Source organism: Cnephaeus nilssonii (genome assembly GCF_951640355.1).
Source record: "Cnephaeus nilssonii genome assembly, chromosome: 5".
Taxonomy (NCBI): domain Eukaryota; kingdom Metazoa; phylum Chordata; class Mammalia; order Chiroptera; family Vespertilionidae; genus Cnephaeus; species Cnephaeus nilssonii.
This window is the reverse complement of record NC_137076.1, coordinates 89,056,255-89,081,305: the sequence shown is the minus strand read 5'-3', so window position 1 is coordinate 89,081,305 and position 25,051 is coordinate 89,056,255. Positions and strand designations below refer to the sequence as shown.

Sequence of the window (25,051 nt, the reverse complement as noted above, 5' to 3'; positions counted from 1 at the left end):
CAGTGGGCCAGGGTTTGCTCTGCAAAGGCATCTTCAAGACTAGACTTTGTTCATGCTGATCCCATCCTTCCTGTTACACCAAAAACAGTGGAGTCATCTTTGAGCCCTCTCTTTCCTTAATACCCCACAGTAAGTCCATCAGCACATCCTCTTGGCTTTCGCTTTAAAGATGTCAAGACTTCAGTCACTTCTCACCATCTTTAGCTGCCACCTGGTCGAAACCCCTGTTGACCTTGGGTCATTGCAGTAGCCTCTGAGTTTATTGCAACAGCCTCCTAATTATGTCCCTGCTTTTGCTCTCGCCCCCATTCAATCTGCTGCCAACAAAATGGCCAGGGAGATCCTGTTAAAACCCAAGTCATGTCACTTCTCTGCTCAAAACCCTCAGTAAAATCCAAAGGCTTTCCAGTAGCCTACAGGGTCCACCCATTTTTTGTTACTTCCACTTACATTAACTGCATCTCTGGTGTGATCCTGTAATTTATCATTCAAGCCAGGACACTCTTGATAGTGAAAAAAGGCCATGTTAATAATTATTTATTGTGCCAGGGCAACAAGCACAAACCAGCACAGTCCTGGGCAAACCAGACATATGCCCCTCTACTCATCTACCATCCTTTGTGCACACTGAGCCAGCCACCTGGCCTTATCATTCATGTAATACCCCAGACACTCTCCTGCCTCAGGGCCTTTGCACATATTCCTCCCTCTGCTTTATGTTTCTTACCCAAAACACACACAGCGCATGCTCCCTCATCTCATCAGCCCTTTCCCCAATGCCACTTCCTCAGTGAGGCCCACTGTCACCACCAGTCTAAAATTGCAACCCTCCCCCCCCAACCCCCACCGGCACTCTCCATTCCCTTTTCTGCATTATTTTTCTTTCCAGTACTTACTCCGAACATATACTCAACATTTTTTTATTATCAGTCTCTTTACTAGCTCATAAGTTCTATGAGGGCAGAAGTTGTAGTACTTTTCTACCCTAATGTTTTCCCAGTGTGGAGAACAGTGCCTAGTATACAAGGGCGGGCAAAAGTAGGTTAATAATAATAAATACTGCAATAATAAATAATAATACAAGAATAAACTGTATTTCATATACTCACTAGAGGTCTGGTGCACAAATTCGTGCACAGGTGGGGTCCCTCCTGGCCGACTGGGGCTGTCTCGCCCAGTCATGATTGGGGCAGATCAGGTCAGCCGGCCAGGGGGCGGGACTGTGGGAGGTTGGCCAGGTGCAGGAGTTTGGCTGTGGGAGCGCACTGACCACTGGGGGGCAGCTCCTGCATTGTCCCCTGGTGGTCAGTGCGTGTCATAGCTACCAGCCAGTCGTCACAGTCCATTAGGCTTTTATATATATGGATAATTGTAAGCCCACTTTTGCCTTCTTCTATATTAATGCTCAATGAATATTTTTTTGAATATTTTTTTAAAGTTTACTTGCACTCCTTTTTAAATAGGTGGCAGTCCTCTTGTACAGAAATTCTGAGCAGGTGGCATTTTAACTGGGCCATAAAAGCCACGCTTCACCCCTACCCAGGGCAAAGTGGTAGCCGGATTACCCTCTGTTGGACACACCTGCATCCTGGGATTCTGCAGCACTTTATTGGACGGGCAGCCTCCATTGTGAGGTAGTTCTGGTTTCCCCCTGGCCAGGGATAGTGGAGCACTGGGCCTGGCCCCACATCCAGGCACCGGGACCTCCAGTCCAATGGTGCCTTCTTCCTCCCAGTCACACTGTTCACTTTAGGGCTAAAGTGGGAGGGGCTGAAAGTCCAGGCAAATCCTGGCATGTGGCCAATCAAATGCAAGGGGCACTGAGGGTCCTCCTGAGATGAGACTCTCTTAAGTTCCCCAAAAGCCAGGTGAGGCATAATCAACTTCAGCTTCCCCTGCCACCGGCGCTTCATTGATTCACAAGCTCAGGCTTCACCCAGGGCAGGCACGCTCAAGAATTAGGAGCTAGCATCTCAGGCCTGCGGCCCTGGTTTCTCTGGAGAAAAACCCATGGAAGGCTGGTTCGAGGCTGTTACAGGACTTCACCCGGAGCCACCTCCCCACCATGTCGAAGACTTCATTGCTTCAAAGGGACGACAGTGAGTCCAACTCCCTGGATGACGGGTCCAAGTCAGTCTCCGAGAGTAGCAGTAACACCAGTTCAGAGAGTGTCCATCCTGCTGAGGAAGCCAATAGATTGTCGTAAGTGGCTGCACTGCCCTTCCAGGTCTGAGGTCAAGTGCTGCAGCCTTCAGCTCTGGGCCACGTCTTCCTACTTCTCTCTTCTTTACACACTTATCCCCAGTGTACAGGGGACGAATGGATGAAAGACAGAACCTTCAGAATCTGAGAAGGTTGATCCGTGTGGCTCTGGGTATTACACCTGTTGCCCAGTTTTTGCAAAGAACCCAGATAGAGTAGCCATCCAGCATGAGTTTCTGGATTCCAGGAACAATTCTGTGTCTTAGGCTGGCTGCTCTTTCTGCCACAGTTTCAAGCTGCTCTCCTCTCTTGAAGCTACTAGTCTTCATTTTCTCTGTTTCTTCCTCTCTCTCCCTGCCTCCCTCCCTCCCAACAACAAACCCATCCAGGAAACAAAAGGTCACGTCCTAGACTTATGTCCCTACTTTTACTGCCAAAGACTCAGATACGTGGAAATTTTTCTTAGGACTTTATTGCCAAGCAGATTATTACCTAGTAGTCAGATCACATAATTGCCATGGGTATAATGAGATTATAAATGACAATACCCAGTGTTAATAGGGTGTCAAGAAATGTCCTCCTCTCTCATGTCCTTTCGGTATCTTTGTAGATGACAATGTTGTAATGTATTACAAATCCTAATGTATATTTATATAAAACATACAAATACTATTTTGCATATGCTTTCTTTGAAAATACACCCATACACACAGAACTGGCAGTCGTGACTGCTCCGGGGAAAGAATTGGGAGATAGAGAAGGGAGAGATAGGTATGCATGATGATTTTATTGAAACACTGATTATAAGGTTGACAATTCCAAAACAATAAGAGATCATTTAAATAAAGTATGTACACACACAATAGAGTAAATACAGCCATTACAAGTGATAAAGGAAATCTATGGTTGTGAAAAATGTATAGGACATACTATTCATAATGAAAATTAATTTAGGATATAGTCTTATAATGCTTCTCCTTGTGTAAATGGTGTGTGTTTAAAAGCAAATAAGGATTCCCAGAAGAATGTCAATCAAAATGTTAAGGGTGATTATTCCCATTTGGTGAAATTTTGGCATTTCCTTTTATAACACCAATGTAATATTTTTCAAGAAAAATATAAATATATATATATTTTTTAATTCCCAGGAATTCCTCACATGTTTTATTCTCCAAGGCCCTGATCTATGATGCTGTTAGCTAACAGCTTTTCCAAAACCTTGTCTCACCTTTCCCAGGAGACCTGATTCAAGTGAGACCAGACACCACTCTAGGAAAGAAGTGAGGGAAGGAGGGAGAAAGAGCAAACCTTTTGGAAAAATTATTATCAAAGATTTGACAAAACATTGTTTAATGTTTTTGCTTTGACATATTTTTCAATAATTCTAGTTACCAAGAAATAAATGTCATCTCTTAGAAGTGAAGGGACAATGGGTGCCCCCATCCTTAGATATATAGACTTAACTAACCCCTGCCAGACACATAGTAAGCATTCTACATGCACAGTAGCAATGTTATTAAATTTTATCCAATACATAGCATGGAATAAGTTCAAAATGTATACTGATTGGGTAAATAGATGAAAGAGTGAGCGAGAACCAGTAAATACTCCATATATTGGTGGGAGGTTATGTTTTTTCTAGGGAGTGAATTTATCAATGACCTGGCACCAATAATTACTCCCCAAATTGAGAAAATTGTTAATTTTTTTCACTGTCTACCTAAATGCTACATCTAGTAGGTCTTCATAAATATTGAGTGAATAAATCATGAAAGAAAGCACTGGGTGAGTTAATGAATAAACTGGTACTAGGGAGTTATCCAGATGGTAGCAATTGTTAGACACATTTTCTTTAACGCTTAGTGCATGTTAATATTTGTTGAGCTCCCCTAGCCAGTGTGGCTCAGTTGGTTGGGCATCGTCCCATGCATCGAAAGGATCACCAATTTGATTCTTGGTCAGGGCACAGGCCTGGGTTGTGGGCTTGGTCAGAGGTAGGAGGCATGCAGGAGGCAGCCAGTCAATGTTTCACTTTCACATCGATGTTTCCCTCTCTGTCTCCCCCTCTCCCTTCCTCTCTTTCACTAAAAAAAAAAAAAAAAAAAAAAAAAAATCAATTAAAAAACATATTTGTTGAGCTATCTGAACTAGCCCACCTCTGGATCAGCTACTCCAGGACAGATCCTGGAATCTAAGCCAGAGTCCACTTCATCGGGTTTTGTCCCTCTTCCCTACAGAGGGTGCTGGAAGGAGGCTGAGTTGGGCCACCCTTCCTTTCCACTAACATGTCCTCTCGTCTCCCTGCTCTTCCCACACAGGATGATGCAAACCTTGATCCACTTATTGAAATGCAACATTGGCACTGGGCTCCTGGGTCTTCCCGTGGCCATGAAAAATGCCGGCATCTTGGTAAGAGGAATCTGGTGATGAAAACTAGGTTTACCCATTTCGGAGAATGGGGTGGTGGGTCCCTGAGGCCTTTGCACTGTTTATCAATAGACAGTTTGGGGGTACCCTCTGTAAGAGCAAATGTGAATACAGGCATCAATCCACAGGAGTCAATCTGGAGCCCGGAGGTGACAGGACATTATTCTTTTCCCAGTTTTATTGAGGTATAATTGACATGCAGCTCTGTATGAGTTTAAAGTGTACCACATAATGACTTGACATAGAGATATTGTGAAATGATTACTGCAATAAGTTTAGCTAACATTCATCCTCCTGTTAGAAAAAAATGTTTTTCCCTTGCGATGAGAACGTTTAGGATCTACTCTCTTTGCAACTTTCAAATATACCCCACAGCAGTGTTAACTGCAGTCCTCATGGTGTACATACATCCCCAGGATTTATTTATCTCATAACCGGAAGTTTGACCACCTTCATTCAATTCCCCCACCACCCTGCCCTTATTCTTCAAGACCATCCTCACAGACTGATACATAGTCAACTTTACCACAGTCCTCCCCATGCCCCAGGATCACCCACCCCATTTCACTCATTCACAGTAGCAGCCTGGTCCCTGAAGTCAGTATGAACATGTGGCTTCTGTTTCAGTCCATTTGATCAACTCTGAGAGAGTGGCTTGGAAGATGAGGATAACATCTTCTCCAGTCCCCCACCCTCCCTGCCACCCACCTCTGTCTCTTCTTAGGCTATTCCCTTCTCCCTTCTCTGTAAAACTTGACTGATTCCTTTTGACATTAATGTCGCTGTCACCTTCTGGTTTTCTAGAACTTATACCTACCTCACCTGGAATTCTGACAGCACTTACAAAAGTGAGACACACTTCTTTTCTAATATTTCTATCTTCTTCACTTACCTGAAAGTTCTGAGGGCAGGAACTTTATCTTAACACCTCTCCACCGTACCTACTGTAGTGACTGGCACACGGGAAGTCCCAATTCATGTGTACTGAATTCATGCCAAACAGACGATTTCCATTTAATCGAAGTGAATTTCTCCTCCATCCAGGCCTGGTAAGTGGCCCTGTGTCTAAAGAAGGCATATTGAGACCCTGGCTTCTGTTATAACTTCCAACCTGTGGCAGTTCTAACCCAGAAATGGGACTCTCCCCTTTGGAATTCTCAGGGTTCTAGAATTTCTGAAGAGTATTATTACCCCATTGCTACTGTCTTTGCACCATGTGGAATTTGCCGTTTAAGATAATTCTTTCATCCTTTGATTTTGCTTCCTAATCTCCCACCAGAACCTTTGACCATAATTCACTTGAGCACTATGTATATTGAATAACCATTATGTGCATTCTTAGGGCCTGGGAATATAGAAGTAAATAAGGCAGAGTCTCTGCTATGAGGAGGTTACATTCTAGTGGAATCTAGTGGTGCTCTTGATCTCTCATTTGTTTCTTTATGAGAGATCATATTATCTCAGGTCACATCTCTAAAGGTATGAGTGTCCAGAACAAAGGAGGTGAGACAGACCCTCTTTACTCTATGCCAAGTGCACTGCATGGGAGATTATGATTAATAATGAGCCCTGTTTTTTAATCTCTTCCCACATACAAAGAAAAAATGGAAACTATGTGAGAAGATATGTTCATTAGCTTGATTACAGTAATCATTTTACTATCTGTGTGTATATCAAATCGTCATGTTGTACACCTTAAATATATACAATTTTTAGTTAAAAATGAAAGAAATATTGACAAATTAGACATACTAAGGCAGTGACTCTCCACTGAGGACAATTTTTCACACACGTCCCCAACGATATTGACAATGTCTAGAGACATTCTTGGTTGTCACAACTTGTTTGGAAAGGGAGCATGCCACTGATACCTGGTGAGTAGAGGCCAAGGAATGCTGCTGAACATCCTAAAACACACAGGACAGCCCCCACAACCAAGAATCGTCTGGCCCAAAACGTCACTAGTGCCCGTGTTGACAACCTGTGCTGGAGGAAAAAGTCCCAAGTCCAGGAAGGTAGTGAGTGCTCTGTCACCAGCAGTGTCCTAGTGGAGGCTGGGCAGCCACTTTATAGTGATGCTAAGAAGGGCACGTAGGCCAGAACATCTGGAGGCATTAGGACTTTCAGGCAGGGGCTCTCATCCCAGAGGCAGCTTTATTATCAGGAGCTGGGAGAGGCCCGGGTGTGGGAGCCATCAGTGTGTGGCTAACCATCCCCACCTCTCTCTGCCCTCCAGGTCGGTCCCCTCAGCCTGCTGGTCATCGGGATCATCACCGTGCACTGCATGGTCATCCTGGTGAACTGCGCGAATCACCTCAGTCACAGGTGAGAGTCCTGCTTCTCTCTCAGCCCGTGCCAGGCCCTGTCTGAGGGTGTGTTGAGTTTCCTTTGACATTAACCCAATTACCTGGTCATTTCTTCAAGCCACCACCGCCCCTGCTGTTCTAGATTCTACAGAGGCGGTGATAAAGAACCTCCACTGGAAACTCCTAGGTTCAGGCCCAACTCTGCTGCTAACTAGCTGGATGGTATTGTCAAGTTCCAGCTCCCCCTGAACCTAGAAAGATCACATTGATACAAGATGCAAACATGCTCTGTAAACCGCCATGTATATGTGAGGTACTTAGAGATATTTTTCTTCCTCTAATCTTCCCACCCTCAACCTCCCCCACCTCCCATACGCGCATTTTGTATGGGTAATTTGTTCCAGGTAAACCTTTTGGGGGACAATTTAGTAAAAGTAAAAAAGTTAGCAATGAAATGACTAGTTCGCAATTACATCAGTCATTAATAAAGCACACATCTGATACTCAGTATTTATATTTTTTTAAACTTCAATGCAAAGAAAAGACAAATGCAGTGAAAACAAGTAATGCTGAGAGTTTCCTATTTAAAAACTACCATTCGCCCTAGCTGGTTTGGCTCAGTGGATAGAGCGTCAGCCTGCAGACTGAAGGGTCCCAGGTTCGATTCCGATCAAGGGCACATGCCCGGGTTGTGGGCTCAATCCCCAGTAGGGGCCGTGCAGGAGGCAGCTGATCAATGATTCTCTTATCATTGATGTTTCTATCGCTTCCTCTCTGAAATCAATAAAAATATATATATTAAAAAAACAACAACTACCATTCATGGGTGATGGGTAATTTTTTACAGCTCACCACCTGGTGGCTCTCTATCCATAGCACTGAGCTGTTCCGGAGGTATGTAAGGCTAACCGTGTCATCAGACACGTGCAGAAAGACTTCTAAAGTCAAAGTTGATGAAACTCCTCATAAAGCCAATTTATCAAACCCAAATAGGTGTATCTGGAGACTATATCAGTTACACCTAATTTGTGGAGCACTTTCCAGCTCACAAAACACTGTTAAGAGCACTTACTCATTCTGCAATTAAATTTATTGCACAATTACACTGTAGCAGGCACACGGCAGGAGCTTTGCAAGCCTTCTTCTATTTACTCCTTACAGTAAACTTCTATAGCACCATTATTCCCATTTTACAGATGAGCAAACTGAGACTTAGATCTGAGTTAGATGCCTTGCTCAGGGTCACAAAGCTAGGGAGTGGCAGAGCTGGTACTCCAAGACTTTTCTGACTCCACTCTAACATTTTGCAAATTTCTTTTTCCTTCCAGCCTACTGGGGCCATTATATCACCAAGTAGGCTTCTAATATCTATGCCATTCATGATAGCCTTCCCCTGGGTTTGGTTGTTGTTGTTGTTGTTGTTTTCGTTGACTTGTTTTTCTTTCTTTCTTTCTTTCTTTCTTTCTTTCTTTCTTTCTTTCTTTCTTTCTTTTCTTTTCTTTCTTTCTTTTCTAATACAGAGGTTACAGACTGATGGCATAAGAGCTGACTAGGGCCTTTGGATATGTTTTGGGGAAATTCCACAGTTTTTGCTTTGTTTTGTTTTAGACTATGTTTAAAAATTCGGAGATTTCACATTTTAAAAAAGATCTTCATCTTCTTCTTGCCCGTTAGACAATCTGGCACCTCTGGGGCTTCACTCTGTTATCATTCAGCTAAAGCCAAGTCCCAGCCAACCCCTTTTAGGACTGGGAGTGAACCAGAGGGTTTGCCACTGTCTCCACTATTCCCCGTTGTCTCATACCAGCCCCTCTCACCACATATCTGGTCCCCAGAGCTTTTGAATTTGTAATCCTCCGACCAATATTTGCCAGTCCTGTGCATTGTGACCTCCTTTATATTTGAAATGCCAAGCACAGCAATAATAAAAATAGAAGATTCATGCTGCCTTCCCATCTCTGTATCCATCTCTCACTGTCTCCTCCCCCAAACCCAGACTGAGGCCCAGAAATCTAAAGAGACCTACTCAAGGTCTCCCAGCTATCAGAGAGGGCATATTGGGATCTAAACCCTGGCTTCCTGACGAGTCTGGGGACCTTTTCCCCTCCCAGCTACTCCCCTCAGCCCTGCAATTGACACGGGGATCAGGGCCCTCAACAAACTGCTGCTGCTCCCACTTACTCAGGAAGGCCTTCCCCACCCTGAGGAAGGGCCGCCGAGGGAAGAGGGACAAGATAGGCGGGAATGTGGGTGTCACATCCTACAGGGCTGCTGGGCAGGAGCCCGAGTATCACCTTTGTGTGTGATATGGTCCCAGATAGGCCTCCCAAATGTCCCAACACCCTCAGCAGTGGGAAGGAGGGAATGTAAGCCCAGAAACCCAACCCCGCTCTCCCTATCCCCTCCTCCCCCTGACCAGGCTTGCACACGTCACACCTCCTTTCACGTCCCCTCTCCCGGTTTGCAGGCCTAGTCAATTCAACGCTACTGTTTGCTTTTTAAAATCCGCTTAAATAGTAGTATTTAAAATAAAACTGCTACAAAAAGAGAAAAAAAGCTGACTCCTGAAAGTTGTTCAAGTATACGGTTATAAAATATTTCAGTAATAGTGTTGCTAGAAAATAACTAGAATGCTCCATGTTAACACACAAATATATGTATAATAACTACTCCCTGTGGGAGTAAATTGTACTTTTCACAAAAATGTTCTAAGTCATGCATTTCTTGTTCTTTCTCTAGACTGCAAAAGAGTTTTGTGAACTACGGGGAGGCCATGATGTATAGCCTTGAAACGTGCCCAAACGCCTGGCTCAGGACCCACTCGGTGTGGGGAAGGTAATAGTCATAGATGTCATAGCAGTAATAATAACAACAACAACAACAGCACTAATAACCCTCACCTGATCTTCCTTTATTTCTAGTTACACAGGTTTTAAATGAATATGTCCTTATTGCGAAGTGTCAAACAATATAGAGCATCTCCTCGAACAGTTCCATTGTCACTCCCACTCTTTACACAAGAAGTAATCACTGCTACCTAGTTAGTCAGTGGTCCTCTAGACTTGTTTTTCTCTGCATGTGTGTGGATATCTGTGTGGGAATGGAAATATGTATTTTTAAGATTTAAAAAAATATATATTTTTTTAATTTTTAAAAAATTTTTAGAGAGAGAAACATTGATCAGCTGCCTCCTGCATGCTCTCTACTGGGGATCCAGCCCCCAGCCCAGGCATGTGCCGTGACGGAGAATCGAACCGGCAACCTTTCGGTGCATGAGACGACACCCAACCAACCGAGCCACACCAGCCAGGGCTGAAAATATACACTTTGTTTTGTATTATCTTGTACATTAATTAGAATATTTTTTGGAAATCTGCTCTTTCATCTAACAATATGTTTCAAATTTCTTTCCACATTGGGACATAGAAATCTCTCATTTTTTAAAGCTCACGACGTTCCCGGTATGGATGCATACCATAAATTTATCTAATCCTTTTCCTAATAGTGAACATTTAGGTTGTTCCCTTGCTTGATAAAAAGTTTATGGCATACAAAATGCTATTCAATGTCTTGGCTCCTCTGATCTTCTCAATGACTTTGTGAGGTAGGCTGGCGGTTTTTTGTCCTGGGAATATGAAGTAACCAAGGCTCATAAAGACAAAATAACACATCCAAGGACATAGACATAGTGGTGGAGCAGAGATTCGATCAAGAACCTGACATTTCAGCCCTGGCCAATGTGCCTCTCCCGTGCACCAAGGGGTTGCAGGTTTGATTCCCGGTCAGAGCACATGCCCAGGTTTGCAGGCTCTATCCCCATAGCGGGTGTGCACGAGGCAGCCCATCCATGTTCTGCTCTCACATTGATGTTTCTCTCTCTCCACCTTCCTCTCTCTCTAAAAACCCATAAAAAATCTTAAAAGGAACCTCACGTTTCAGCCTTCCCAGCAGAGCCCCTCAGGAGGTAGTGAGTCAGCACTGGGGCTCCCAAGATTCCTGTGGCCACTCCTCACTTGGGACTCTCAGTAGGTCATTGATCTCCCGATTATGAGTCACACTAATTATCAGGCAGGTGAAATCTTGGGCAGTGATAATGGGTGACTCCTAATTGCCCCATCCTTTTTTACCACTGTTTGTCAGTTTCTGATGGCACCGTGGGGAAAACTTGGGGGTATAAAGGGTCCTTAGAGATCACCATAATCATGGCTATTCAAATGGAGGGGAAAAATGAAGCCCAGATGGGGCAATAAAGCTGCCCAAGTTTACACAGAAACGTAGTGGCAGAGCAAGGACTGGAATCCAGAGCATCTAGCTCCCACCATTCCATTTCGCTGGCAGTCCAGTACCTGAGAAAGAGTTGGGAAAACATTTATAACAATGATTTGTCATTTTTAGTGTGCCAAGGGATACCTGGGGAGCTTGATGAAAAACTGCTCGTTTCAACCCTGGCTGGTGTGGCTCAGTTGGTTAAGCCGTGTCCTGTGCACTGAAAGGTTGCCAGTTTAATTCTTGGTCAGGGTACATGCCTGGGTTGCAGGCTCCATCCCTGGTGGTGGTGTGCAGGAAGCAGCAGATCAATGTTTTGCTCCAGTGTCAATGTTTCTCTCTCTCTTCCTCTCTCTAAAAAAAAAAAAAAAAAAATCAATTAAAGATTTAAGAAAAACACAAACTGCCCATTGCATGTAGGCAGCAATCATCAATGGATGTTCAAGCCATTAGGTGAAAGGTCATTGGGAAACTTCATGAAGGAAGAATACACTGACACCACCAGACCCCAGGTACTAATTTTGGCATCTCATGTTTACACACAGGACAGCCAGGAGTGAGGTATCTTATAAAGGGGTGCAGGAGGGAGTACAGAGCATGCCTCTGAAATATCCTCACCAGGAAGATAAACGATGAACCTCAGTCTAATCAAGCTACTAGATCTAACATCAGTTTACAAGAAACACAGGATAGAGAAACAAGATAACCGACATTATGAAGTCGTCAACTAAAATCTAGAAAGTGGGCCATACTATGGGATAAAGTATCTGATAGCTTCAATACGAACCAAAAATTTAAAAGTTGCAAAGAAAAACAAATAAAACAGGTCAAAGGGAATCTAGCAGTTTAAAAAACTTAAGAGACTTAATAACTAAATGCAATGTTTAAACTTTTTAGAATCTGTAAAATAGACATTTTGAGCCAATTGGAGAAATATGAATATGGACTGAATATGAAATAATATAAAGGAATTATTGTTAATTTTGTCAGGGTTGGTAATGGCATGATGGCTATTTGTTTAAGTCCTTGTCCATTAGGGTTGCATTCTAAGTTATTGACAGGTGAAATGCTACGAGATCTTCAGTTTGCTACAAATATTCCAACAAAAGAAGCATGTGTGTGGTGTAGGGGTGAAGGGATAGATGGAAGAGAAGTGGAAAAAACTTCACTTGTTGAAGCTGGCATGGGCACACGAGAATTCACTGGATTATTGTCATTGCTTTTGTATATGTTTAAAAATGTGCCTAGTAAAGAGAAAAAAGACTTCTCCATTTTGAAATCTCACATGACATCACCCAGCCTCTGACTCAAAAGCTGATATGAGAGCCAGGAATCTTTATTTTTTTGCCTAAACCTCAGATGATTCTGATGCAATTGATACTACAACCCAATTTTGAAAAACACCGATCTAAACTTTAGAATCTAAGTAGAGGAGCATATTTTTGTTTCCTATAAATAAATAAATGCAACCTCAAATGGAGACAATTTAAAAATCTAAAAGAGCCCAGCCAGTGTTGCTCAGTGGTTGAGCATTGACCTATGAACCAGGAGGTCGCGGTTTGATTCCCAGTCAGAGCACATGCCTTCATTGTGGGCTCAATCCCCAGCCAGTCGATAATTCTCTCTCATCATTGATGTTTCTCTCTCTCTCTCCCTCTCCCTTCCTCTCTTTGAAGTAAATAAAAACATATTTTAAAAATAAAAATAAAAGCATAATGATTATGATGGAGTATAATATATTAAGTTTTAAAATAATGGGTCTGAGGGACCATTTGAAATCTTGCTTCCCAGCAATGTCATCAGTTTGGCTCAAAAGTTCAAAAATATTAATGTGAGTCTATTGTAATTTTAAAAAAAGTGGAGAAGGAATAAATGCTAGCTAATAAATTTAGAAGAAATGACAGATAAAATTAGGAAACCACCACCTTGCAACCACTGGTGAAATAATTGATTCAGGCAAGGGTCATTAATGAACGTTAAAACCCTTAGGTTGAGGGGAATCAGATTTTCATGCCATCTCAAAGTTTTACCATCAGATTACAAAGAAGGAAATGTACATTGGAAAAGTCTGGCAGTCACTTCACAGTGTAACCACAGGACATCATGTGCCTCCCAATATGATGAAAAAACGTACAAAATATCACTTATGTGGTATGCTTACCAAAGTGCTAATCTGGACCTGATCACGAGGAAACAATTATACAAGTCCACAATGGGGACATTCAGCACGACAGTTGGCCTGGACTCTTCCCAGAACAACAAGGTGGTAGAAAACAAAAAAGGCGGATTTGGGGCTGTTCCACATGAAAAAAGACTAAAGAGACACAGCCTTAATGCAATATACAAAGCTTGATTAGATTCTGAATTAAAAAAACACAGCTAATCAAAACATTTTGGAGAGAATTGGGTTATTTAAAAATATGGACTATCCTATCTAATAAAAGAGTAATATGCAGCCGAAACCAGTTTGGCTCAGTAGATAGAGCGTCGGCCTGCGGACTGAAAGGTCCCAGGTTCGATTCCGGTCAAGGGCATGTACCTTGGTTGCGGGCACATCCCCAGTAGGGGGTGTGCAGGAGGCAGCTGATCGATGTTTCTCTCTCATCGATGTTTCTAACTCTCTATCCCTCTCCCTTCCTCTCTGTAAAAAATCAATAAAATATATATTTTTAAAAAAAGAGTAATATGCAAATTGACCATACCTCCACTACACCCACAAGCCACACCCACCAGCCAATCAGGAGCAAGTATGCAAATTAACCCAGCCAAGATGGCTGTGGCCACGGAGCGAGCAGGAGGCTTGGGTTTCCCTGGCAATGGAAGAAGCCAAGTTTCTGGCCTGCCCTGGCCCCCACTGAAGGCTACAAAGTTTCAATTATAGAAGATAAATAAATCCCAGATACCAGGGCCTCCGCTTGGGTCACCGGGGGGCGTGGCCGGCCTGCAAACCACCACAGGCTCCTCACCCAGGCCGCCCCACGCCCCAAGGGAACCCCCACCCTGATCCAGGACACCCTTCAGGGCAAACCAGCTGGCCCCCACCCATGCACCAGGCCTCTATCCTATCTAATAAAAGAGTAATATGCAAATTGACCATCACTCCAACACACAAGATGGCTGCCCCCATGTGGTCAAAGATGGCTGCCCCCATGTGGACACAAGATGGCTGCCACAAGATGGCCAGCAGGGGAGGGCAGTTGGGAGGGATCAGGTCAGCAGGGGAGGGCAGTTGGGAGTGATCAGGCCAGCAGGGGAGGGCAGTTGGGAGGGACCAGGCCTGCAAGGGAGGGCAGTTGGGGGGGACCAGGCCTGCAGGGAAGGGCAGTTGGGGGGGACCCAGGCCTGCAGGGGAGAACAGTTGGGAGGGGACCAGGCTGGCAGGGGAGGGCAGTAAGGGGTAACCAGGCCTGCAGGGGAGGGCAGTTAGGGGCAATCAGGCTGGCAGGGGAGCAGTTAGGCATCAATCAGGCTGGCAGGGGAGTGGTTAGGGGGTGATCAGGCTGGCAGGCAGAAGCGGTTAGGGGCAATCAGGAAGGCAGGCCGGCAAGCAGTTGGGAGCCAGCAGTCCTGGATTGTGAGAGGGATGTCTGACTGCCTGTTTAGGCCCGATCCTACCAGGATCGGGCCTAAACAGGCAGTCAGACATCCCTCGAGGGGTCCCAGATTGGAGAGGGTGCAGGCTGGGCTGAGGGACACACACACCCATGCACGAATTTCGTGCACTGGGCCTCTAGTATGTGTATATTGAAGTTGACTTTCTGGGCATCATAGTCTTAAGAAAGGTATGCCGAGGTATTTAGAGTTGAAGTGTTCTATCTACAATTGACTTTCAAATGGTTCTGAAAAAGTGTGTGTGTGTGTGTGTGTGTGTGTGTGTGTGTGTGTGTGTGTGTGTGAGAGAGAGAGAGAGAGAGAGAGAGAGAGAGAGAGAGAGAGAGAGAGAAATACATACATGATGCAGTTAGGGCCAAAAGTTAACAATTGGTATATCTAGTTAAAGGATATATAGATGTTAATTATACTAGTCTTTTACCTTTTTCTGTGGACTTGAAAAATTTCAATATAGAAAAGTGGGGAAATATTTAAAATAACAGAAATAATTATTTCAAAAAATAAAAATTAGTGCATTTTTTAAAAATAATTTTCTCCCTCTGTCTGCTGCTTCTTTTCCTTCCCAGGTACACTGTCAGCTTCTTATTAATCGTCACTCAACTGGGCTTCTGCAGTGTGTATTTTATGTTTATGGCAGACAATTTACAACAGGTAAAGAGGCCTCTTCTAGATAGAATGGGAGGAAAGCAGACCTCCTACTGCTAGGGCTGCGTGAGCAAAAGTACAGAGTTCAGATCATGGGAGGAGATGGCTTCATTTCTAACCCCTGATGAGACTACTCTTGGGAGTTCTCTCAGTCCTGGGAATCACTCTTTTAAAGGATCATAGAGGGGTGTAACCAGGATGGAGAGAAGCTTACAAGCATGTCCAATCAGAAATAATTGAGATTTTTTTTAGCCTGAAAAGTGTTAGTAAGATTTACTTTTAAGTATCTGAGGGTTGTCATATAGGGATGACTAATTAAATGTAAGGCAAACAAGCTACAACCTTGCATTCATTACATTCCTAACAGGCATTACAAATCAATCTTAGCCTTCTCTCTTGACTTCATGGAGTAGAGAGAACATATTTGTGTTTGTGGTCTCTCTCAAATAGCCAGAACTATAATAAGTAATGTAGATGGAATATTCAAGTAGATCGATGGTGCCCAATATGGAGAGCTTTCTACCTTTTAGAGCTATCTAAAGTAGAAGAAAATACCTTTGTGTAATCAACTTCCGATGTTCGGTGTAGGAAAGAAAACCATTTCGTAGGAAAGAAGAGGTTGGGCTAGATGACAAAAGGACCCTTTGCCCTTGAGATTTTATGATTCTAAGAGTTTCTGGTTGTCACAGTCATGGGCACTACGGTCAGGGTAACCAGATTTGGCAAATAAAAATATATAACACTCAGTTAAATTGGAATTTCAGATAAGCAGCAAATAACTTTTTTTTTTTACATGATTATGTCCTATGTGATATTTGGGACAAGTTGTACTAAAAGGTTACCTGTTCATCATCTGAAATAGAGACTTAAGGGGGTATCCTTTGTTTAATCTTTACCCGTAACTGTACTCCCTTCTTTGTGCTCTGTGTCAGATAGTGGAAGAAGCCCACGTGACCTCCAACACCTGCCAACCCAGGAAGAAGCTGGTGCTGACTCCCATCCTGGACATTCGCTTCTACATGCTGACCATCCTGCCCTTCCTGGTCCTGTTGGTGTTTATCCAGAACCTCAATGTGCTGTCTGTCTTCTCGACTCTGGCCAACATCACCACCCTGGGGAGCATGATTCTGATCTTTGAGTATATCATGCAGGTCTGTGCCTGAAGCCAGAAGTGGGTCAGTGTCTGGGGTTTCTGAGACACCCGGGGAGCGTTGTTACCTTTATGGGCAGGTCAAGGTAAGGGAGGCGATCCCCTGCTCTGAGCAGCCCCTGCTATGGTGATAGCTGTGAACATTTTTTTTTTAAGATTTTTATTTTTTTAAGATTTTTTTTGGTAAGATTTTTTATTCTTATTGACTTTTAGAAAGAGAGAGGAATCCTTATCTGGGCTGTGCCCCTAACTTGGAGAGTAGTCTCAGGCAATTCCCCTCTCCTCCCTGAGTCCCACATTTAAAGATGAGAGGGCTCCCAATAGCGAAAAGGTAGAAACAACCCAAATGCCCATCACTGGACGAAACAATAAACAAATACGGTAAATACATGCAGTGAGATATTATTCAGCCTTAAAATGGAATGAAATTCTAATCTGTGGTACAACATGGATCAACCTTAAAGATATGATGCTAAGTAAGTAAGCCATCACAAAAGGACAAATATGGTATGATTTCACTTCCATGAGGTACCTAGAATAGTCAAATTCATAGAGATAGAAAGTAAATTAGAGGTGACCAGGGGGCCGGATAATGGGGAGTTATTAATGGGTACAGAGTTTCAGTTTGGGATGATGAACAAGTTTTGGAGATGGCTAGTGGTGTTGGTTGCACAACAGTGTGAACGTACTTAATGCCACTGAACTGTACACTTGAAAATGGTTAAAATTGTAAATTTTATGCTATGTGTATTTTACCACAATAAAAATAACGTTTTAAAAGATGAGAAGGCTGAGCGATTCTAGATATCTCCTGGGTGCTCATAGCACTTTCTCTGTGGATGTCAGGGTTGGCCCAGCTTTCTACCAGGCAATGATTGTTGTGCCATGGCAAAGCCAATGCCCTTCTTCCCCTTCCTTTCAGGAGATTCCAGATCCCAGCAACCTGCCCTTGATGGCAAGCTGGGAGAACTTCCTGCTGTTCTTCGGTACAGCCGTCTTCACGTTTGAAGGCGTCGGTATGGTAAGATGGATGTGGGCTTTGAGCGAAGCGTCCCTTGTGCTCTCGAGGGAAGCCAGTCATTGTCCCAGCTGAGAAAATAATAGAATTTATGAAAAGTGGGAATATGATCTCCTGGTGGAAGGGAATGTCAGGACCCATTCTCAGGGCACCAAATGCCCCGTGCACCACACTAAGCTTTGAAGACTGAGTGAGAATTCACTATTCAGCCCAGATGGAGGAGGAGGGCAGTCCTGGCAGTAGAGAGCATGGAGGGAAGTGCAAGGGGGGTGGCCATGTGGAGAGGCCCCTTCCTGGCCCCAGGGCCACCAGGAAAAGGATGTCTGTGCTTGTGGGGAACCGGCTCCTTCCCAAGGTGTCACATCTCCTTCTACCTTTCCCTTTACAACTTCCTTTCACCACCAGGTTCTGCCTCTCCAAAACCAGATGAAGCATCCACAGCAGTTTTCTTTTGTTCTGTACTTGGGGATGTCCCTGGTCACCATCCTCTTCATCTGCATGGGGTCGTTTGGCTACATGAAGTTTGGGTTGAACACCCAGGCCAGCATCACTCTCAACTTGCCCAATTGCTGGTAGGTCCCTGCCACCCAGGGTGGGCTCTGAGTCTTAGCAGCAGAATGTGGCATTTCCTTGGGTTATTATTAGCGAGAAATATTAACTGCTAATGTTTGCATTATAATAACAGGCACATTTGACAATCCAGGCACTACGAGTTAGCATCCTTACTTTCAGATCCATTTAATAGGTCAGGGAATTGATATTTGGAGAGGTAAGTAACTCGCCTGGTACATATTGTTTGGGAGAAGCTGAAGCTTGAAACTGAATCTGTCTGACTCTATGATTCAAAGGCCCTAAAACAGGAAAGATCAGAAGTGTTTGGAAAACAGAAACAGCAGCGATAAAAAATATAACTCCAGAGTAATAATTCAGGGTCCTGCAGGTGGACAGATGACGTCCACACTCTTCTCAGGATTAATTGGTTATACACAAAGTGCTTAGAAGAGTGTCTGGCACATAGTAGGCACTCATTGAATGTTGGTTATTATCATTGTTGTGTGTCCCCACACCCTGGGTCTTTTGGGGAAGGTAGGATGGTGGGCCATTCATTTCCCACAAGGCCACAACTGCAAAATGAGAAACATATCACCAGCCCCACCCCCCTCACTGCATTGTAGTAATGACTAGATGATAAATGTGGCATTTCTTTGAAGTTGAGACTTATTTTACACAAGTCATATAGCATCCTCATAGGCTGTTCCTATTCTGGGCAATTTGGGCTGCCACTGGCTACCTGGGACAGGGCGTTTTCCTTCCAGGGGGGCCTCAATTGGAAAACATCGGGTGCCATGAGGACTTCACACCTGCTCTAAACCTGGCTGGTCATGAGAGTCACCAGAGCAGCCTGCAAGAAGGGATAAGCAAATAACCCTCCCTAATAATGAGACCAACAGCTAAGAAAAAAATGACCATGATGACACAGTTCACAGACAAATCCCAGAAAATGGCATTTTATATATTTTTAAAATGCTATGTCTCCCTCATAACAGAAATGCCAATTTTTTAAAATCCCAAAGGCAAAGAGCAGCAGGTGTTCACACACTGTTTGGGCAAGGATGTGGAAACCAGCCCTCCAATAGGCTAGGACCACACACAGCCACTGTCAACAGCTATCGCAATAGTAAATCTCATATACTTCCACCCATCATTGTTACTTCTGGGATTGCACACTATACGTGCAGAGATACATGTACAAGGATAGTCTTGTATTTTTCCCAGCATTGTTTACTGGCAAAAAACAAAAACCACTAGGAATAATCTAAATATCCATTCACTGGGGACTGGTTAAAAAAAACTGTAGTATATCCACGCAATTGGAATACCAAGCAGGTGTTAAATAGAAGAGCCAGATCTATGTGTACTGATAGGGAACAATCTCCAAGACATAGTTAATGAACAAAGACGGAGCTCAGTGGTGTGTAGAGGATGCTGCCGTGTGAGTGTGTGCATGTGTGTTTGTGTGTGTATCTAAATAAGCTTGCATATCTACTGATTTCTGGAAGGGCTACAAGAAAACTGTTAGAGGGATTGCCTGTGGAGAGAGAAACTGGTGACTGGGAATTAAGGGTGGGAGGGAGGTTTTTCACTATATGGCTTTAGTGCTATGAATTTTACTCTATGCCGATACACCTTTTTATTTTTTATTTATTTTATATTTTAGTTAAACCTCACCTGAGGATATTTTTCCATTGATTTTTAGAGAGAGTGGAGGGGAGGGGAAGAGACACAGAGAGAGAAACATCAATGTGAGAGAGACACATTGATTGGTTGCCTCCCAACAGCCTGACCAGGGGATCATGCCTACAATAGAGTATGTGCCCTTGACCGGAAGTGAACCTGAGACCCTTCAGTCTGCAAGCCGATGCTCTATCCACTGAGCCAAACCAGCTAGGGTGATATACCTTTTTTAAAAACTAAAAGAAAAAAGGCACTGATTTCTGAGCCACAGACTTGCTGAATAAGAATCTCCAGGGAAGTGCACTTTTAATAAGCTTCCAGGTGGCTCTGACGGCAGGTCCCGCCTGAGTCACTGGAAGTTAGCCAGCTCTGTCACAGGTACGGCTTCTGAGCAGTGAGCAAGTCCTGCATGGCCCTGCCCAGGAGCCACGTCGCATTTCCCGTCCTGTCTGTCTGTCTGCAGGCTGTACCAGTCAGTCAAGTTGATGTACTCTATTGGCATCTTCTTCACCTACGCCCTCCAGTTCCACGTCCCCGCCGAGATCATCATCCCCTTCGTCGTCTCCCAGGTGTCAGAGAGCTGGACACTGTTTGCAGACCTGTCTGTCCGCACAGCCTTAGTCGGTGTGACCTGTGAGTAGGATAAGGGCATTCATTGACCAGAGCTGTGGCTGGGAGCCACATTGGCATCTACCTCGCTATTACTGGCTCTGCCACTTGCCTTCTTCGTGAGCTTGTGCAAGATACTTTAGCTCTCTGAACCTCAACTTTCCACCTGAAAAATGGGCTTAACAGAACTACCACATAGTAAATATTATAGTAATCTCTACCACCTACGCATAGAAGGTATACATTAGCTGGTTTATGGGAGGAAGAAGTATCATTCATTGGATCACACGCCTGTCTGCCTTCTGTATGCCAGGCGTGGTGCTGATAGTATCTAACACTCATGAAAGCCTAGCAGCGCAATAGTAACAATTGAGGAAACAGTGACTCACACAATTTAAGTAACATGCTCAAATCATATAGCTGCTAAGTGACAGAGCTGGGATTTGAATGTGGGTTGTGTTACTCCAAAGTCTGTGTTTTCTGTTGTGCCAAATTCCTTTCTATCATAAATTAGGGTCACGTCCCCAATCATAAAGTTGTGTTTAACTGTAGGGAAAACCTCCCAGGGGCTGATTTGTTAAGGGTTTGGAGATCACTCTTTGGGTGCACTCTTTTCTCTCCCTTCCCCACTCCCTTCCTTCCCTCCTGCTTCTTTCCATTCACTTATTCACTCATTCATTCTACATTGGGTGCTCTAGTACAGTGGTCAGCAAACTCATTAGTCAACAGAGCCAAATATCAACAGTACAACGATTGGGATTTCTTTTGAAAGCCGAAAACCGACTTCTGCACATAGGCCACGAAGTTTCAATCGCACTGTACGTGCGCGCCTGCACGTGGTATTTTGTGGAAGAGCCACACTCAAGGGGCCAAAGAGCCGCATGTGGCTCGAGAGCTGCGGTTTGCCAACCACTGATCTAGTAGATGTCTGGGAAACATCATGAACATGGGAAGGCATCACTAGAGACAGCTGACCTAATACCATGCCCTGCTTCTCGCACAGACTGAATGAACAGGGATGCTGGGGGTTCTTTGTCGAAGCATGTCCAGAGATCAGAAAAGGTGCCCCAAGAGGAATGGGGGGAGGAACCAGGAGAAGTGAGGGTTTGGGTAACTTCTATATCTGTCCTCGGCAACCTGTGGAATTATTGTGAAAGAGAGAGAGCGCAAATTGAGTCTTAAAAGCTCCATGCATCCAAGTTTAAAGTTGGGGGAATCCTGTCTCGGTTGGGGGTCAGGAGAAACTGTGTAGTGCTTAGAGCAGCCCAGCACAGATGCCATAAGATGTTATACTTTCCTTAACTGGGGTTCTATAAGCAGAAACAGCACCTGCTCAGTTTAAGGTGTTACAGAGTTCCCAGTCTGTTCCAAGACATCAGGAACCTGACAATATGTTGTTTTGAGATCCTTCCTAAGGAATGGTGTCAGTTGAAGAGAAAAACTGAGTGGTTCCGGCCACTCAGGTTCAGGGAAGGCATCGCTAGAGACAGCTGACCTAATACCATGTCCTGCATCTGGTATAGGCTGAATGACCACTTCCTCCTCCTTTATGCATCTGTCAGTTGTTACCCTTCATTCATTCAACAACTGTTTGTTGAGCATCCACTATATGCTTGACATTGTGCTAGGCACGAGGGACACAATCATGAATAAGGAGGAAGAAAGGGTTCCTGCCCTCCTGAGGCTTACAGCTGAGTGGGAAATATATGCAGGAAAATAACTACAGCAATAAAGTGTGCCATCTGATGGTTACGGTCATAAGAACAGGATACCCTAAGAGCACATACCTTTAGCCTTGGTAAGTTCAGACCTGAAAGATAAGTAGGAGGTAGATGGAGGAGTGAAGAGTGTACCATGTGTAGGGAGCAGGCTCTATACAGATCTGAAGCAAGTATTGACATCTGGCCTTTTTGGAAAACTAAAAGCAGTGGGGAGTGATCAAACATGAAGCCAGAGGATTTGCAGGGCCCTAAGGAAAGCAGGCCACAGAGAGCCATGGAAGGACTCTGAGCAATGGGTTGACATGAGCAGACCTGACCCTTAGAGGGCACCCTTCTGGTCTGTCTTGCTTTAGCAGTGATGGGCAACCTTTTGAGCTTGGTGTGTCAAACTTCGCCAAAAAACTGAGCATAACTCGGGTAGTGTGTCACTTTGAGGAAAAAATATTATTTCGCAAATGTTTCATCCTCAGGAGCAGCAAATGTTTCATCCTCGGCATGCGGCCGCCTCAGCGGCCGCGTGTCATCAGAAATGGCTACGCGTGTCAGTGCTGACACGCGTGTCATAGGTTCGCCATCACTGCTTTAGAGCTTCCTTGAACGTATCTTCTCTGCCCTGTCACTGTGAGCTCTCTTGGAGAACAGACACTGACTTTTCCCTGTACCTCTTTAAGAAATTTATTAGACATCTGATGAAGGAATACTGTGATAGGGACCATCCCATTTGAGGATTGATGGGTTCCCAACCATGAGAGTCTGTCTCTCTCATTCTCTGATTAGATGTGTTGGAGCAATTTCATAAACACGTGATATTTTCTTCAAGAGCCAGCAAACTAGTAAGGGTGCTTTCCGAACAGGTTTCCCCTAATTTGTTCATAGGACAATCATATGGTTGTATACAGTTGAATCACATAGGTTGTATATTTATTCATTCCTCTTTAAACATTATCAAAATTGGACTCCCCTAGAAAAATACAAGATATATGTTTATTATATGCATAAAAGATGGAGATTTGAGTATTTATAGGAGATGGGGAGTGAGCAGCCTAATGCTGTCTTCATGTTTTATGTCCTCCTTCATTATCCAGATCCTTTTAAGAGTATGAAAACAAGTGGCTGAGATTCTGGCAGCAACAAGCTATCTCTTATTTTTTATATCCTTCCTTCTAGACAGTGGTTATATTATGTAGATTAGTACAAATTCACTGTAGATTCAGCATCCAAGTAAGAGTCAAGCATTTGTTGAATACCGATGATACACCAAGTTCCTTCCTATAAATGGGAGGCCCCACAGGAGAGTGGAAAGGGCCTTCGATTGGGCATTTTAATGGATTCTCACCTCAGCTGTGTGACCTCTAGAGCTCTAGATTGCCCCATCTCTACAATGAGTTGGTTATAATAAATAGGTGGTCGAGGGGCCTTTCCAATAAACATTATATGTGAAAAACCCAGTAAGATAAAACATAAAAAGAAAGTGGTCAAAACAAAGATGGGAGTCCAGAGCCGGGGTGCCTGACCTACTCAAGTCTACAATGGGCTCCTTCCCCACCTCTCCTGAATGGCTTATCAGACAGGTGGCATTATAAGGCTCCCCCCAAATGGTTTCTTTCTGAGGTCCCTTCTTGCAGGAACCTCGGTGACACCATTTCTTTCCGCCTGCAGGTGTCTCAGCCATCATCATCCCCCGCCTGGAGCTGATCATCTCCTTGATGAGCTCCGTGAGCAGCAGTGCCCTGGCCCTCATCATCCCGCCCCTCCTGGAGCTCATCACCTTTTACCCTGAAGACATGAGCTGTGTCACCATTGCAAAGGACATCATGATCAGCATCGTGGGCCTTTTGGGGTGTGTATTTGGGACATACCAAGCCCTCTATGAGTTGGCCCAACCCTACAACCATTCCATAGGCAACTCCACAGATGTCCATGCACGTCATTATCTATTTTTATTCTAATAGTTCTCCCTCCTCCCATCCAGAGTTTGACTTCCACTGTGGATATTATATACATTCAGCAAACTCCACCATCTCTATATTAATTAGTGCCTTCTTTACCTTTCTAAGAGAAATGTAGATTACACAAGTCTGTACAGAGACCTCTCAGGCTGTGCTATTTTTATCTATCTACCTACTTATTTATTTATTTAGGCTTTGGATATTTTTGGAGGTCTTTTGTACCTCCTAACCAAAACCACATCCAACCATTTGTATTATCAGCCTCATTTAATGGGACAAGGGATGCCAACTGCCCATGATATCCCTGGAATCACAGACCACACATATTTGTAAATGCAAAAGCAATGGTTTCCTCTATTGGGCAGCAGCTGCCCTTACAGCATCAGCTTTAGAAAAGTGTATGTTGGGGAAGAGGGTTTTCTATTTAGATATTCTTCTATGTGGAACAGTCCCAGACAGAACAAAATAGAACTTTGCAGTAATTTTATCCAATCATTGGTTCTGCCACTTATTTCCTATGGGATCTTAGGCCCAGAATTTAGGGCTGGTCTGTGGGTAAGTTGTCATGTAGGTCAGGATGACAGACAAACCCAGGCACCTGATATGGGTCCACCTCTCTTTGTTGGATCCTTGCTCCAGAACAGCTGCTGGTGGGTCCAATTCTTCAGCATCTATTTGCCACATTCACCCTGACAGCGCTCACAGCTCTGAAGGCTGCCTCTACCTCCCCTAGTACTGCAAGGGCCTACTTTGGGTCAGAAACTATGGATCTGGCCCTCTTGAGGGAAAACTTGGGCCAGAGGAATTGTCTCAAGGACAGAAGGACAAAGCATGCATGTTCTTACATTGTAGGTTGCAAATTGGCCACCCTGGGCCAAATTTTTCCACTGCTAAGTCTGTTTGGCCCCTCT

The 25,051-nt window shown here is 44.1% G+C and overlaps 1 protein-coding gene across 1 annotated transcript; it reads left to right on the top strand.

The window, feature by feature from the left end:
• Nucleotides 1-2,065: 2,065 nt before the first annotated feature.
• SLC36A3 (solute carrier family 36 member 3) lies at nt 2,066-24,273 on the top strand (the record flags this gene model as incomplete). The annotated part of the gene is made up of 10 exons (XM_079771285.1): nt 2,066-2,202; nt 4,521-4,611; nt 6,866-6,954; nt 9,675-9,770; nt 15,380-15,464; nt 16,391-16,609; nt 17,531-17,629; nt 18,032-18,198; nt 20,325-20,494; nt 23,851-24,273. 10 exons carry the CDS (start codon nt 2,066-2,068, stop codon nt 24,138-24,140), a joined length of 1,443 nt encoding a protein of 480 aa, XP_079627411.1. The 3' UTR covers nt 24,141-24,273.
• Between the last annotated feature and the right edge of the window lie 778 nt (nt 24,274-25,051).